We start from the raw sequence: 18,157 nt of genomic DNA, 5'->3' as shown, positions 1-18,157 counted from the left end.
AAGTTCATGAGAGCCTCACAATTAAACTATTTGGTTGATTTCTGTGATATTTCCCTGCTTTGGGACAAATTTCTGTTTTAACTGTAAGACTATTTTTTCTGAAAGCTACCTTGATTTTAAAACAGAATCTAACTAGTGCATCAGGTGTCCTATGCTTCTGAAAATATGCTTGTAACCGGGTGAGAATGCATAATTTTTTGGACCCATCTTCTTTTCGGTACAAATAAAAAAATAAAAATAAAATGAAAATACTCAAGAGGCTCTGAACCCATAAGGTAAGAAGTGGCCATTAGAACAGTCATGATAATTTACTGCATATTAGTTATGCTGGAAATAGGAAATGAGGCTGTGCATTGGTGTCTTGGGTATTATAGAGCGTGAGGGGTCAAACATAATAGTCCATAAAAACTAAACTATACACTAGTCCCACACACTTCCAATTACATAAAAGAATTCAGGTCAGAAATGGATGAAATCTCTAGGAATTCTAGGATCTCAATGGAGAATCAATGTGCTGAGACCCCTCCTTTCTCTAGGAGACAGCTGGCTCCTGCCACAGAACTGCCCTTTAACACACTCAGTGTGCTGAGGGCTTTTATGGCTCTGAAAATTACGACACAAATCTTTTACGACTCCTTCCCCCACACCATTTGTCTCCACATTACCCTTACTACTGTCTCACAGAGGAGTTCTTTTTATAAATCTACCCTAAGGCTCCTTCCATCTTGTTCCATTTCCCTACTCCCATCTGCTCCGTAAGAAATAAAGGTTAATATATATTAGCAAACCCATCTTTACCTCACTTTATGATGATGGAATTCCCTGTGGAAATCCTTTGCCTCCTTCCACAAAAACAGGGAATTTTCTTTTCTCTGAAAACCACCAACCCTCCTACTAGGATGTGTGGAAAGCAGAGTTGCGGAAGGCACAAAACTCTGAGAATAGGTATGCTATCCTGCATGTATCTTCCTCTTTAAAGCCATTTTCAGAAGGAAATACACAACTCTGTAGCTGTTTACCATATGGAATAATATAATTCTTTTTTTTTGCGGGGAGGCGCACACCCTTGGTATATGCAAGTTCCCAGGCCAGGGATCAAACCTGTGCCACAGCCGTGACCCAAGCCACTGCAGTGACAATGCCAGATCCTTAACTCACTGTACCACAAGGAAATGCCTGAAATAATATACTTCTTACTCCATGCATGTATAAAGCAATCGTAAGAATAGTACTCATTCAAATAAATTCCTAAAAATTAAATCAAGCTTACAAATCATTTCAAGGAGTTCCCCCTGTGGTGTAACAGGATTGGTGGTGTCTTGGGAGCACTGGGATGCAGGTTTGGTCCCTGGCCCAGTGAGGTGAGTTAAGGATCAGGTGTTATAGCTGCTGCTTAGGTCACAATAGTGGCTGGGATCTAATCTCTGGCCCAGGAACTCCATATGCTGGGGATGGCCAAAAATTTTTTAAAAATAATGTCAAAACCTCCATCATCAAGGATTCATTCCCCTTAAAAATCGTGTACAATGTTATTTACTGCAGCATTATTTGTCTTTTTTTTTTGGTTTTCTAGCCACATGTAGAATTTCCTGGGCCAGGGATCAAACCTGTGCCATCACAGCGACCTGAGCTGCCATTGCAGCATTATTTGTAATAGTAAAGACTGAAAACATTATAAACAGCTGATTATAAACTAATGGTCATATCCATACAATGCACATTCTATGCACGCATTAGAAGGAACGAAACAGCTCTGAACGATACCGAAGAATCTCTAAAGACATACTGTCAAATGAAGTAAGGTAGAGAACAATGTGGAACTTTGCAATTGTAGTGTAAAAAACCCCATATATACATATGCTGGGATAATACAGAGAAATTTAATGGGGAGGACATATAAGAAGCTGGTTAGTAGTTGCCCCTCAAGGGAGAGGAAGCAGAGGACTGGGGTGGGACAAGATTCACTTTACACTGTAGGACCTTTAGGCTTAATTGGATATTTACTATATAAAATAACCCATTAGGACTTTCCCTGTGGCCTATAGCATAACTATGTGGAAGCACTGTCTGCTTGGGATCTGCTCCTTTAGATGCTAAGGGTGAGGCCAAATATTACAAATAAATGATAATAAAATAAAAAAATAAATAAATAAAATTAAATAACCTATCAAAAATAGATGAACCCTGGAGTTCCCGTTGCAGACCCAATGTTGTCACTGTGAGGATTCAAATTCAGTTCCTAGCCTCCCTCAGTGGGTTAAAGATTCAATGTTGCTGCAAGCTGCAGCATAGGTCGCAGATGGGGCTCGGATCCAATGTTGCTGTGGCTGTGGGGTAGCCTGTCTCCCAGTGCCTCGGAACTTCCATATGCCACAGGTGCGGCTGTGAAAAGAAAAACAAACAAACAAACAGATGAACCCTGAGATAAATATGAACTGCAAGTAGCTCCATAAAACAGAGATATCTATAGAAAATATTAGGCATGCTGGGAAGAAAAGATACATACCTATCTTTTCTCTCTCTCTCTATATATAGCAAATTAAAGCATTTTCCCTAACATGGTCCTGGATGAAATTTACAATCCACTCCTTCCCACCAGATCACTTTATACCAAATCCAGATTAGCTTTACTTAATTTGCTTCAATTTTACACAATTCCACTCAGGACAAAAATCTAGCATAGGAGTTCCCGTAGTGGCTCAGTGGTTAACAAATGTCACTAGGAACCATGGAGTTGTGGGTTCAATCCCTGGCCTCGCTCAGTGGGTTAAGGATCTGGCGTTGCTGTGAGCTGTGCTGTAGGGCGTAGATGCGGCATAGATCTCCAGTTGCTGTGGCTAGGTTCCCTAGCTTGGGAACCTCCATATGCTGCGGGTGTGGCCCTAGAAAACACACAAAAAAAAGACAAAAAAAAAAAAAAAAAAAACTAGCATAGTGAGTTTTAGTTACACAGTTGGAATTTGATTTTTTTTAATTCAATTTTATTGTACTCAATAGCAATATTCTTTTGTATATTTTGTTTCTGCCATGTTTCACCGGTAATTTGTAAACATATTTTTTATTTTCTTGCTATGTTACAATTCAGAGAAGAAATATGAATTCAAGAAGTTTTATTTATTTATTTATTTATTTACTTATTTATTTATTTAGGGCCACACCTGGGGCATATGGAAGTTCCAAGGCTAGGGGTAGAATTGGAGCTGTAGCTGCTGGTCTACACCACAGACATAGAAACAGCAGATTCGAGCCATGTCTGCAACCTACACCACAGCTCACGGCAACTCCAGATCCTTAATCCACTGAGCTAGGCCAGCAATTGAACCTGAATCCTCATGGATACTAGTCAGACTTGTTTCCACTAAGCCACAACAGGAACTCCTCAAGAAGTTTTAATATAACTGAAGATAATTGAAAAAAAATTTAATTACCTTTGTCAAGTTTTAAAAACCAAAACACTGCTTTCAAAACCTTAAATGACCAACCCCTCATTTCTAACTAAATGAGATTTTAGATTTTCCTCCATATAATCATAAGATTAGTGCTTTCTTCCTGACAATCAGATACAGTGGGAATACACATATATATAAAATCTAGGACAGAGAGGATATTATGGCAAAGTGGGAATCTGACAGAAAAACACAGAAAAAAGCTGTTGCTTTGTTAATGGGTGCCTGAAGCCCTGAGCTCACTGACATCAAGGCCCTGCCATGAACACACTGACCAGACAATACGTTACCATTACAGGGGCACATCTGCTGGCCAGTCTTTCCTCCAAAGGGATTCATTAAGATTAATGAGGTATTGGAGTTCCTGTCATGGCGCAGCGGTTAACAAATCTGATTAGGAACCATGAGGCTGTGGGTTCAATCCCTGGCCTTGCTCAGTGGGTTAAAGGATCTGGCGCTGCTGTGAGCTGTGGTATAGGTCGCAGACTCGGCTTGGACCTGGTGTTGCTATATGACTGTGGCATAGGCGGGCAGCTGTAGCTCTGATTCAACCCCTAGCCTGGGAACCTACATATGCCTCGGCGCAGCCCTAAAAAGGAAAAAAAAAAAAAAAAAAAAGATTAATGAGGTATCTTAATTTTTTAAAAGTTGGAAAAAACAAATATTCAATAAGAAAATAAAAATCATCAGTCACCCCAGCATCTGGGGCTAATCACTATGAAGGTTCTGACATAGATCCCTCCAGATTTATGTAATGCAAATAGACATACATTTATGTTATTTTATAAAAAAATGTAACTTCAAACTACTTAGACACAAATCTTAGCATTTTATAGCTTTGTTCCATGCTTTATTTGGAGGGTAAGATGAAGTTAATCAAATGAACTATACTATGAAAAATTACATAAAATAAGGGTAGATTCCCTTCCTTATTTGTTTATATAAAATAAAATTCTAGGAAGTTCCTGAGTGGTACAGGGGGTTAAGGATCTGGCATTGCTGCAGCTGTGGCACAGGTCACAACTGTGGTGCAGGTTCAGTCCCTGGTTGGGGAACATCCAAATGCTGCAGGTGCAGCCAAAAAAAATTCTAGATGAAAAAAAATTTTTTTGGTCTTTTTAGGCCCGCACCCACAGCATATGGAAGTTCCCAGGCTAGGGGTTGAATCGAAGATGCCAGACAACACCACAGCCACACCAGATCTCCTAGAGCCACAAGGGGAACTCCTAGATGAAAAAAATTTTGATTGGTGGTTGTAATAGTATAATACTGAAAGTGCTAGAGAATATGGCTAAATTATTGTTTAAATCTTGGAGGAAAGGTCTTTCTAAACATTGCACAAAATAGAAAAAAAGTAGACTGCAAAATATGATACTTAAAAAATGAAACTCTGGGATTTCTCACTATGGCACAGTGGGTTAAGGATCTGGGGTTTTTGCAGCTGTGGCTCAGATTCAGTCCCTAACCTGGGAACTTCCATACGCCAAGGGTGTAGCCATTAAAAAAAGAAAGAAAGGAAGGAAGGAACTCTGCTTTACAACCAGGTATCAGAAAGAATGTTACAGAACAAGTGATAAAAGTTAATTTCTTGAATACAGAACAACTCTTATAAAAATAAAAAGGATGAAAAACCCAATATGGAAAAGGTAAATGCTACCAATAGGAAGTTCACAGAAAAAGTAATACAGCTGATTAATAAACTTTGGCGTCAGATGGAGCACTTTGAACTGACTGAAAGAAATGCCAATTTTAACATCATTTCTCACTTATTGGATGATCAAGTTATCGCAAGAAAAGAGACACCACAAATCTCACCATCTAGTAACTAATCTACTAATATAATTTTCTCCTAAGTGTTCGCCTCTGATTCCCCAGTAACTAGCACAAGACTAGCACTAATGTCTGTCAGAAATAAGTGTGAATAAATGAAATGCTTTCCAAAAAGTAATACATTGATACAGTTCACTGTGTTATATTCAATACACTGTAATAACCTATAATGAGAAAAAAATCTGATATGCATAACTGAATCACTTCACTGTACACTTGAAGCTAACAAAACTTTGTAACTCACTTATACTTCCATTAAAAAAGAAATATACAGAGTTCCCGTCGTGGCGCAGTGGTTAACGAATCCGACTAGGAACCATGAGGTTGCGGGTTCGGTCCCTGCCCTTGCTCAGTGGGTTAATGATCTGGCGTTGCCGTGAGCTGTGGTGTAGGTTGCAGACGCGGCTCGGATCCCGCGTTGCTGTGGCTCTGGCGTAGGCCGGTGGCTACAGCTCCGATTCAACCCCTAGCCTGGGAACCTCCATATGCCTCGAGAGCAGCCCAAGAAAATGGCAAAAAGACAAAAAGACAAAAAGACAAAAAAAAAAAAAAGAAATATATCAAAAGCTACAGAAAAAGTAATGCATCAATTTACAATGCTATCAGCAACATTAAATGTTTTAATTGTACTCTTCTCACTTTTTGCAACTTAACAGGTAAAACCTAACAGTGATAGTCTTTTTTTCCATTTTAATTTGTAGTCCTATTACTGAAATCATTCTTCAAGAATAATGCTGGGGCGTTCCCATCGTGGCGCAATGGAAACGAATCCGACTAGGAACCATGAGGTCCTTGGCCTTGCTCAGTGGGTTGAGGATCCTGTGTTGTCGTGAGCTGTGTTGCAGACATGGCTCGGATCCTGAGTTGCTGTGGCTGTGGTGTAGGCTGGCAGCTACAGCTCCAATTAGACCCCTAGCCTGGAACCTCCATATGCTGTGGATGTGGCCCTAGAAAAGACAAAATAAATAAATAAATAAAATAAAATAAAAAATAAAAAGACATAAAAATAATGCTTGTATATATTTGATAATGCTATGTCATTAAACTTACTTCCAAAAGTACTATGAAAAAATCATGGTCAAAAATACCCCAGATCTGTTGAAAGATAAATTTGTAAACTTAATCAGCTAACCCCCAGGAAGATTAAAAAACAAAGAAAATCACACACAGACTCATTATAGACTAAATGCCAAAAAACAAAGACAGTTTATGTTGACAGAAAAATGGCACCTGTAATACAATGACTGTGATCAGACCATGGAGGCCAGAAGATAAGACAGTAACACCTTGACTGGAAGAAAAACAAAAATAAAGCCTAGAATTCTACACTCAGTGAAAATATCCTCCAAGAATGACTATGAAATAAAGACAATTTTAGATTTAAAACGGAAAAACAAACAAACACAAAACACTAGGAAAATGAAGACCTGTACTGTGGGAAATGCCGAAGGGAGCTCTTCAAGGCTGAAAGGAAATATCATGAGAACTAGAATCATCAAGAAACGGTAATTACATGGCTAAACATAAAGGACTACTCTGTTCCTTTTAACATACATGTATGACTGTTCAAAACAAAAAAGGTGCTTATAATTCACAGAGACAAAAGTATAACTTTACCCAGACACAAATGAAATAGAAAATCTATACAGCATCATCTATTGAAAAACCTGAATCCATTACCCAAATTTGCCACTGAAAAAACCCTAAGCCAGATAGTTTCACTGGTGAATTCAATTAAACATCTGAGGAAAGAGTAACATCCACCTTAAAAAAACTCTTTCAGAAAACAGAGGAAGAAGCATTTACCAAGTCATTCATACATGATCAGCATAACCCTAAACCAAAGCCTAAGCAGGACATCCTAAGCAAAGAAAAGCACCCGCCACCGATCCTTGGGAACACAGGAGCAAATATTCCCCACAAAATATAAACAAATCCAATTCAACAATGTATTAAAAAAGGTAATACATCCTGACTAGTAGGGTTTAATCACAAGATTGAAAGGTTGGTTTTACATCTGACATTTAATCAATGCAATTCATAATATTAACACAAACAAGGAGATAAAGAATGTGCTCACTCTGATAGAAGCAATGCCAGCTTGGCTTAGATACTCACTTTAGGTTTTCTAATTCCTGTTTTCTCAATGGAGAAGAAGGTGGTGCCGGAATGAATTTATCTCCATCATGGCTTTTACTGCTAAAATAAAGACAGACTCCTAATTATGAAGCATGAACAATCAAATGTAAACTTTTGTTTCCCTATACTGACACCCACGTAATTTTTTGTGAAAAAACTGCAAAGAATCAAAACACTGAAAAAATACTTAATAACTTGGTATCACTTACGTGTTAAAGCTATACAGTATATTATCTTCTTTCCCCGGTACATAATACTGCTTTAAAAAAATCTCTAACGTGTCAACTATACTCCAATAAAAATTTTAAAAAGAAACCTAACATAGTATTGTGAATACGTCGATAAAATAAAAAAAACTAACAGAAAACAATATTTCTACTTATACAAAGGAAATCACTCCAATATTTTCACCTGTTCCTCATTCTTTTGTCTTTTACTAGCTATAGTAAAGCATAACACTTTGATGGAAAAAAAATTCCATGACTTTGTTTCAAATTTTCTATAATAAACATGAATTTATTTTATAATCAGGAAAAAAATGCTAGGAAGTTCTGTTTTGGCTTGGCAGGTTAAGAACACGACTAGTATCCATGAGGATGCGGCGGGTTCAACCCCTGGCCTCGCCCAGTGGGAAGGATCTGGCATTGCTGTGAGCTGCAGTGTAGGTTGCAGACACAGCTCAGATCTGGTGTTGCTGTGGCTGTGGCTGGCTGTAGCGAAGACTGGCAGCTGAAGCTGTGATTTGACCCCTAGCCTGGGAACTTCCATATGTCACAGGTGTGGCCCTTTAAAAAAAGGAAGAAAGAAATAAAAAGAAAAAATGTTGGGATGGAAGATTTGAATTTAAAGGTACCATACGTAAAAACAACTTTCTACATATAACAGTGTTTGTTTTATTACTAAAGTCTTTCAATTTCTAGATTGGTGTAATAGTTAATTTATACTAAGAAACCAGAAATACATAGAAATATCCTGTAAAAAAATTAAAAAAAATCATACAAAAAAATATTCTGGATGTTAGTGGTTTACACACGTTAAGAAAAAAGGGAGAAAGTAATAGCCTTCATCTTATTTCTCTCTTGCAGAAATACTTAAACATTCATATTTTCCTTTTACCCAAAACAGAGAACTCTGAAAATTCAGTCTGTAGATTCTGGGACTTGGGACTTCATCTGGAGGAGGGAGGCTGTCTAGTGAAGTCCTGCAGACTCACTCAGGGAGGTCAAAGAGGTTTGAGTACCTGCAAGTGTCACTGCTCTCGCTGCTCTCCGCGTTACCACCTAACTGATTACTATTTTTAGAGCCATTCTCCTGCTTCGGATCTTGCTGTTCTTCAGGTAACAGCAACAAGGCATTTCTGAGACAAATGGCTGCAAACTCCATGCTGGCTACAGGAATGGCTGAAGACTGTCCATCACTTAAAAGAACAAAACCAAGTTAGCTGAGAAAACAACAAAAATAAATAAGACTTTTCTACTATCAGTGATAAAACCAATATAACTATAGATAACTTTGCCCTCTGATAGGTAGAAATTTCAATTTTGGCAATTATAAGAGAATGCCAAATAACCCAAATCCTACATATTATCAGATGATACCTCGGTGATATTGTGGGTATGGTTCTAGACCATTGCAATAAACTGAATATCTCAATAGAGCAAGTCACATGAATCTTCTGGTTTCCCAGTGGGTATAAAAGGACTATACTGTAGTCTATTAGGTCTGCAACAGCATTATGTCTAAAAAAATAATAATGTAAAATACAATAATGTGTTTTTTCTTAAAAAGAGAACTTACTGTTGTACTGCAGTGGGTTAATGATCTGGCCTATCTCTGTGAAGGTGCCAGTTGAATCCCCAGCCCAGAACAGTGGGTTAAGGATCCAGTATTGCTGCAGCTGTGGCCTAAGTCACATCTCCAGTTTGGATTTGATCCCTGGCCTGGGAACTTCCATATGCCATGGGTGTGGCCAAAAAAGAAAGAAAAAAAATACGTTATTGCTAAAAAATGCTAATCATTGTGAGCCTTCAGTGAGTCCTCTTTTTGCAATACTACCATCCATGATCACTGATCACAGACCACCATAGCAAATAATAATAAAAAAGTCTGGGAGTTCCTGCTGTGGTACAGTGGGTTAAGAATCTGATTGCAGGAGTTCCCGTCGTGGCACAGTGGTTAACGAATCCGACTAGGAACCATGAGGTTGCGGGTTCAGTCCCTGCCCTTGCTCAGTGGGTTAACAATCCGGCATTGCCATGAGCTGTGGTGTAGGTTGCAGATGCGCCTCGGATCCCGCGTTGCTGTGGCTGTGGTGTAGGCTGGTGGCTACAGCTCTGATTCAACCCCTAGCCTGGGAACCTCCATATGCCGTGGGAGCAGCTCAAGAAATAGCAAAAAGACAAAAAAAAAAAAAAAAGAATCTGATTGCAGAGGCTTGGACTGCTGTGGAGGCTTGGGTTCAACCCCTGGCTCAATGCAGTGGGTTGTAGCTGCAGCTTGAATTCAACCCCTCGCCTGGGAAAATCCATGTGCAGCAGGTGCGATCATGAAAAAATAATAATGAAAAAATTGAAATATTGCAAGAATGACCAGTGAGTGACACAGAACCCAAAGTTAGCAATTGCTGTCAGTAAAATGGCACCAACAGACGTGCTCTACTCAGGGCTGCCACAAAAACCTTCAGTTTGTAAAAAGAAAAACAAGAAAACCAAAAATGCAACATCTGCAAAGTGCAATAAAAGGAGGTTTGTCTGTATATAAGATGCAAAAAGTATAAATAAAATTTCAAGTATATACATTACACACCACACTGTGTCTAAAGGAACAGGACCAAGGCTAGGAGACAACCTGAAGGAAATCTGCAATGTCAGTGTCAATCTAAAAAAGGATTTAGAGACAAGGAAAACTGAATGAAGGCCAGGACAGGTACAATAAGAACCGGAAAGAAAGGAAGAAAGTAGATTTTTTACATTTGAGCCTTGTTTTGGTTGATACTTGCTTTTGAAAATGCCTCATTTACACGTTTTGAAAAAGCAGTGTTATATCTTATTACTTTGTTGAGATTTTATATAACTTTCTATTGGTTTTATATAATAAACTGAGCCAGCTTTACTAGAAGGAAGAAAAGTGAAAAGTAGTAACAGTTTTGAAATTGTAGGAAACCAATGCTTTAACTTGTCTTTCAAAAGAAATCTGAGAGTTCCTGTTGTGGATACCTGACTAGTATCCACAAGTATGTGGGTTTGATCCCTGGCTTTGCTCAGTGGGTTAAGGATCCTGTGTTGCCACAGGCTTCGGAATAGGTCCAAGATACAGCTGGGATCCTGAGTTGCTGTGGCTGTGTTGTAGGCTCCCAACTGAGGCTCAGATTTGACCCCTAGCTCCAGGAACTTCCATGTGCCAAACATGTGACTATAAAAGAAAGAAAAAGAAAAGAAAGAAAGAAATCTTCATTATTGTTGAAATAAATTAAGAGCAAAATGTTGTATGCCACATACTTTTAAAAACTTTTGGGAAAAACTTTTAAATGGTAGTGAACAATTTTATTTTTTGGAAAAGAAAAAAAAGGAGTGACTTTTTTTTTTTTTGACAAAGCCTACTACTTTAGAATTAATAGCAACCCCAAATTGGAATCTTTTTAGAAGGATGCTCACATTTAAAAGTTATTCAACTGAAAAGTTGTTCTACATGTGAAAACCTTATATTATTTTTGTGGATATATGTGTTAATTAGCTTTAGGGACTATGAGAAAATAAATGAGAAGTACCAATGACAAACTATATAAAAAGGAAACATCAAGACGCCCTCTTCTGGACATTCTGAATAATAGCACTGAACAGACTCGGCATCAACAATGTCAGCACCCAAGGACATAACAAACCAAAACCATATGTCAAATAACATTCACTACAGACCTATGTATACAGGTCTACTTCTTTTTTTAATCTTTTTAGGCTGCACCTGTGGCATATGGAGGTTCGAACTGGAGTCGAATTGGCGGTGTAGCCGCTGGCCTACACCACAGCCGCAGCAATGCAGGATCCAAGCCTTGTCTGTGACCTATGCCACAGCTCATGAATGCCAGATCCTTAACCCACTGAGTAAGGCCAGGGATTGAACCTGTGCCCTCATGGATACTAGTCAGATTCATTTCTGCTGAGCCATGATGGGAACTCCCAGAGGTCTATTTTTTGTTTGGGTTTTTTTTTGGGGGGAGGGGGGTTGGTCCGTTTAGGGCTGCACCTGCAGCATATGGAGGTTCCCAGGCTAGGGATCTAATCAAAGCTATAGCTGCCAGCCTATGCCAGAGCCACAGCAATGCCAAATCAGAGCCGTGTCTGCGACCTACACCACAGCTCATGGCAATGCCGGATCTTTAACCCACTGACCGAGGCCAGGGATTGAACCCGCAACCTCATGGTTCCTAGTCGGATTCGTTTCCACTGTGCCATGACAGGAATTCCGTAAAGGTCTATTTCTTGAAGTAGCAATAAAACCTAGCTACAAAGTGGCTTGTCCAATGAAATAATTCCTGAGCATATTTTAATAAATAACATTATTATGAAATAGCAGTAAATATATATACTTTCTCTTGGCAAAATACTTACTTATATACAGTATTTTGTATGGACTGTGATGCCAGAACTATTTTACGATGATAGCCTTGACCAACAATAGACTGCACAATTCCTTTTTTACTCGGAAGACCTTTAGTTTCTTGTTCAGAAGTCTACAAAATACAAGTAAGTTCCAATAAAGTTAATGAAAGTGTAAAATGGGATATGATAAATAACCCAGCACTTTCCACAATTACTCTAAGAAAGTTCTTAAGATCCATCAATGTGAAGTTTGGGGTGATAAAGGAAATATGTTTGGTGGTGAAGAGTACACGGGGCTGAATATCTGTGATCTATGCTGTATTTTATTCACACAGGGTTTGAGGTAATTCTGAGGAAAAAAAGCAATTCAAGAATGACTCAAGAGAAAGGCCCCTTACCAACTTCAGCAACAAGGGGGGAAGACATCAGAAGTAAGAGAGGCGACAACACTTCTGTCTGTACAAAAGAGACCACACCAAAAACCTATAAAAATGAAAAGGCAGAGAACTATAACTCAGATAAGGGAGCAAGGGAAAAAAAAAAAAACCCAGAAAAACAGCAAAGTGATCTGGAGATTCTCAGCCGCCTGGAAAAAGACTTTAAACTGTTGATGCTGAAGATGATGCAAGATATTGGAAATAAACTAGAGGCAAAGAATGTTAATTTACAGCAAACAGTGACCAAACAAATACAAGATTTAAAACTTAAGTAAGCAGAGATGCAAAATACAATAACTAAAATAAAAAATTCATTAGAAGCCACCAACAGCAGAATACAGGAGGCAGAAGATGAATAAGTGAGGTGGAGGACAGACTAGTGGAAATCACTGATGTGGAACAGAAAAGAGGAAAATGAAAAGAAATGAAGATAGTCTAAGAGAATTCTGGGACAATGTTAAATGCATCAACATCCATAGTATAGAGGTGCCAGAAGGAGAAGAGAGAGAGAAAGGGACAAAATATTCAAAGAGATAATAGCTGAAAATTTCCCTAGCATGGGAAAGGAACCACTCACTCAAATCCAGGAAGCCCAGAGTACCATATAAAATAAACACATGGAGGAACACCCTGAGACACATATTAATCAAACTGACCAAAATTAAAGATGAAGAAAATATTGAAACCAGCTAGGGGAAAAAAAACAAATAATACACAAAGGAATGCCGATAAGGTTATCAGATTTTTCAGAAGAAACTCTGCAGACCCAGAAGGGAGTGGCACAATACACTTAATATGAGGAAAGGAAAAACCTCCAACCAAGATTACTTTATCCAAAAAGGCTCTCATTCAGATTAGAGGGAGAAATCAAAAGCTTTACAGATAAGCAAAAGCTAAGAGAATCAGCAACACTAAACCAGCTTTACAACAAATACTAAAGGAACTTCTCTAGGCATTAAAGAAAAGGACACAACTAGAAACAAAAATACTACAAATGACAAGACTCACCAGTAAAGGCATATATACAGTAAAGGTAGGAAATCATCCATGCACAAATATGCTACCAAAATCAGAAATCATGAGAAGAGGGTATAAAAGCAGGACAGTGGAGATACACTTGCAATTAAGAGACTAACAACTTAAACAATCTCGTATCTATCTATCTATCTATCTATCTATCTATATATATACAGACTCCTGTATCAAAACTTCAGAGTAACTGCAAACCAAAAATCTGCAATTGATACACAAACGAATAAGAAAAATCAACTCAAATACTAAAGATAGTCATCAAACCACAAGAGAAGACAACAAGAGAAAAAGGGAAGAAAAAAAGAAAAACAAAAACAAATCCAAAACAGTTAATAAAATGGCAATAAGAACATACATATCTATACTTACCTTAAATGTAAATGGACTAAATGCCCCAACCAAAAGACACAGACTGGCTGAATGGATACAAAAACAAGATCCATATATATATGCTGTCTTTAAGAGACCCACTTCACTTCTAGGGACACATACAAATTGAAAGTGAGAGAATAAAAGAAAATATTCCTTGCAAATGGGAATCAAAAGAAAGCTGGAGTAGCAATACTCATATGAGACAAAATAGACCTTAAAACAAAGAACATTATAAGAGACAAGGAAGGACATTAAATAATGATCAAAGGATCAATCCAAGAAGATGTTATAACAATTTTAAATACTACGCACCCAACACAGGTTCACCACAATATATAAGGCAACTGCTAACAACCTTAAAAGGAGAAATCGACAATAACACAATAATGGTGGGGGACTTTTAACACCCCCCCCTACATCAAGTGACAGATCATTCAGACACAAAATCAATAAGGAAAGATAGGCCCTGAATGAAGCATTAGACCAGATGGACTTAATAGGTATTTATAGGACATTCCATCCAAAAGCAACAGAATACACATTTTTCTCAAGTGGACATGGAACATTCTGTAAGACTGATCACATTCTGGGCCACAAATCAAGCCTTGGTAACTTTAAAAAAACTGAAATCATATCAAGCATCTTTTCTGACCACAATGCTATACAACTAGAAATCAACAACAAGAAAAAACTGCAAAAAACACAATTACGTAGAGACTAAACAACATGCTACTAAACAACCAATGGATCACTGAAGGAATCAAAGAGGAAATTAAAAAATATCTAGAAGCAAATGAAAAGATACAACACTCCAAAACCTATAGGATCCAGCAAAAGCCGTTCTAAGAGGAAAGTTTACAGCAATACAGGCCTACCTCAGGAAACAAGAAAAAGCTCAAATAAACAACCTAACTTTACATCTAAAGCAGTTTGAGAGAGAAGAACAGACAAGACCTAAAGTTAGTAGAAGGAAAGAAATCATAAAGATCAGAGCAGAAATCAATGAAATAGAAACAAAGGAAACCCGAGAAAATATCAATGAAACTAAAAGCTGGTTCTTTGAAAAGATCCACAAAACTGATAAACCCTTAGCCAGACTTAGGAAGAAAAAAAGAGAAAGGACTCAAAGCAATAAAATTAGAAATGAAGCAGTTCCCGTCGTGACGCAGTGGTTAATGAATCCGACTAGGAACCATGAGGTTGCGGGTTCGGTCCCTGCTCTTGCTCAGTGGGTTAAGGATCTGGTGTTGCCGTGAGCTGTGGTGTAGGTTGCAGATGCGACTCGGATCCTGAGTTGCTGTGGCTCTGGCGTAGGCCAGAGACTATATTTCCGATTCGACCCCTAGCCTGGGAACCTTCATATGCCACAGGAGCAGCCCAAAGAAATAGCAAAAAGACAAAAAAAAAAAAAAAAAAAAAAAAAAAAAAAGAAAAGAAAAAAAATTAGAAATGAAAAAGAAGAAGTTACTATGGACATCACAGAAATACAAAGGATCGTAAGAGACTATTACATGCAACTATATGCCAATAAAATGGAAAACCTAGAAGAAATGGACAAATTCTTAGAAAAGTAAATCTTCCAAGACTAAACCAAGATGAAATAGAAAAGATGAATGGACCAATCACAAGTACTGAAATTGAAACTGTGATTTAAAAACTTCCAACAAACAAAAGTCCAGGACCAGATGGCTTCACAGGCAAATTCTATCAAAAATTTAGAGAAGACCTAACACTTACCCTTCTGAAACTATTCCAAAAAACTGCAGAGCTAGGAACACTCCCAAACTCATGCTATGTGGCCACCATCACCCTGATACCAAAACCAGAGAAAGATATTACAAAAAAAGAAAGTTACAGGCCAATTTCACTGATGAACATAGGTGCAAATGTCCTCAACAAAATACTAGCAAACTGAACTAATTAAATTTGTAACTGCACATCATAATACATTAAAAAGACTACATATCATGATCAAGTAGGATTAATCCTAAGAATGCAAGGGTTCTTCAATATCCACAAATCAATCAGTGTAATAACACCACATCAACAAACTGAAGAATAAAAACCTCTCAAGAGATGCAGAAAAAGCCCTTGACAAAATCCAACACCCATTTCTGATAAAAACCCTTCAGAAAGTGGGCATAGAGGGAACCTACCTCAACATAATAAAGGCCATGTACGACAAACCCACAGCAAACATCATTCTCAATGGTGAAAAGCTGAAAGAATTCCCACTGAGACCAGGAACAAGACAAGGATGTCCCCTCTCACCACTACTCTTCAACATAGTTTTGGAAGTCCTAGCCACAGCAGTCAAAGAAGTAAAAGGAATAAAAGGAATCCAAATTGGAAAGGAAGAAGTAAAACTATCACTCTTTGCAGATGACATGATACTATACCTAGAGAATCCTAAAGACTCTACCAGAAAACTGTTAGAGCTTATCCACGAATTTGGCAAAGTCACAGGATACAAAATGAATACACAGAAATCGATGGCATTTCTATACACCAACAATGAAAGAGCAGAAAGAGAAATTAGGGAAGTAATCCCATTTACCATCACATCCAAAAGAATAAAATACCTAGGAGTATCCTACCTAAAGAGACAAAAGACCTGTACTCTGAAAATTATAAGACGCTGATGAAAGAAATCAAAGATGACACCAACAGATGGAAAGATATACCACGCCCTTGGATTGGAAGAGTCAATATTATCAAAATGACTAAACTACCCAAGGCAATCTACAGATGCAATGCAATCCCTATCAAATTACCAAGGACATTTTTCACAGAACTCAAACAAAATATTTTGAAGTTTCTTTGGAAGCACAAAAGACCCAGAACAGCCAAAGACAGACTGAAAAAGAAAAACAGAGCTGGAGGAATCAGGCTCCTGGACTTCAGACTATACTACAAAGCAACAACCATCAAAACCATATGGTACTGGCACAAAGACAGAAATATAGACAGTGGAACAGGATAGAAAGCCCAGAATTAAACCCACACACCTACAGCCAACTCATCTATGACAAAGGAGGCAAGGATATACAATGGAGAAAGGACAGCTTGTTCAATAAGTGGTGCTGGGAAAATTGGACAGCCAAATGTAAAAGAATGAAATTAGAACACTCCCTTACACCATACACAAAAATAAACTCAAAATGGATTAAAGACCTAGATATAAGACCAGACACTATCAAACTCTTAGAGGAAAACATAGGCCAAACACTCTTCGACATAAAAGACAACAACATCTTCTCAGATCCACCTCCTAGAGTAATGACAATAAAAACAAACAACTGGGACCTAATCAAACTTGAAAGTTTCTGCACCGAAAAGGAAATCCTAAACAAAACAAAAAGACAACCCACAGAATGGCAGAAAATATTTGCAAATGAAGCCACTGACAAGGGATATAAAACCATATCCAAAATTTATAAACACTTCCTGCAGCTCAATACCAAAAAAACAAACAACCCCATCAAAAAATGGGCAGAAAATCTAAATAGACAATTCTCCAAAGAAGACAAACAGATGGCCAAAAAAACATATGAAAAGATGTTCAACATCACTCATTATTAGAGAAATGCAAATCAAGGGCACTAGGAGGTACCTTACACCGGCCAGAATGGCCATCATCAAAAAGTCTACAAACAATAAGCACTGGAGAGGGTGTGGAGAAAAGGTAAGCCTATTACACTGTTTGTGGGAATGTAATTTGGTGCAACCACTGTGGAAAACAGTATGAAGAGTCCTCAGAAAACTAAAAATAGAATTAGCATTAGAACCGGTAATCCCACTCCTGGGCATCTATCCAGAGAAAACCATGACTCGAAAAGATACATGTACTCCAATGTTCTTTGCAGCACTATATACAGTAGCCAAGACATGGAAACAACCTAAATGTCCATGGACAGAGGAGTGGATCAAGAAGATGTGGTACGTATACACTATGGAATAGTACTCAGCCATTAAAAGGAAAGATATAACAGCCTTTGCATCAACATGGACAGATCTAGGAATTATCATGCTAACTGAAGTCTGCCAGATAGTGAAACACCAACTGCATATGCTATCACTTACACGTGGAATCTAAAAAAAGGACACAATGACCTTTGCAGAACAGATACTAACTCAGAGACCTTGAAAAACTTATGGTTTACAAATGAGACAGGTTAGGGGAAGAGGGAATGTGCTGGGGGTTTGTGATGATTGTTGTACAACTATAAATGTAATAAAATTCATTGAGTCATTTAAATAAATAAATAAGTAAGTAAGTAAATGTTAAGGCAGCTTTGCATTC

At 38.0% G+C, this 18,157-nt stretch overlaps 1 protein-coding gene across 8 annotated transcripts in view; it reads right to left on the bottom strand.

Moving 5' to 3' along the window:
* The window catches only part of CNOT10 (CCR4-NOT transcription complex subunit 10), an 86,351-nt gene that overhangs the window by 26,804 nt on the left and 41,390 nt on the right, over positions 1-18,157 (bottom strand). For 6 of the 8 annotated variants that reach the window (XM_021071543.1, XM_021071548.1, XM_021071550.1 and 3 more), the window contains 3 exons: positions 12,023-12,144; positions 8,656-8,832; positions 7,395-7,475 (listed from right to left, as the gene is read on the bottom strand). In XM_021071543.1, coding sequence (XP_020927202.1) covers positions 7,395-7,475; positions 8,656-8,832; positions 12,023-12,144 — 380 coding nt within the window. The remainder of the gene's footprint in view (positions 1-7,394; positions 7,476-8,655; positions 8,833-12,022; positions 12,145-18,157) is intronic. The other 2 variants (XM_021071544.1, XM_021071546.1) reach the window with 1 other exon arrangement.

Source organism: Sus scrofa, chromosome 13 (assembly GCF_000003025.6).
Source record: "Sus scrofa isolate TJ Tabasco breed Duroc chromosome 13, Sscrofa11.1, whole genome shotgun sequence".
Taxonomy (NCBI): Eukaryota; Metazoa; Chordata; class Mammalia; order Artiodactyla; family Suidae; genus Sus; species Sus scrofa.
The sequence above is the reverse complement of the archived record's forward strand: the minus strand, read 5'-3'. Positions and strand labels throughout refer to the sequence as shown.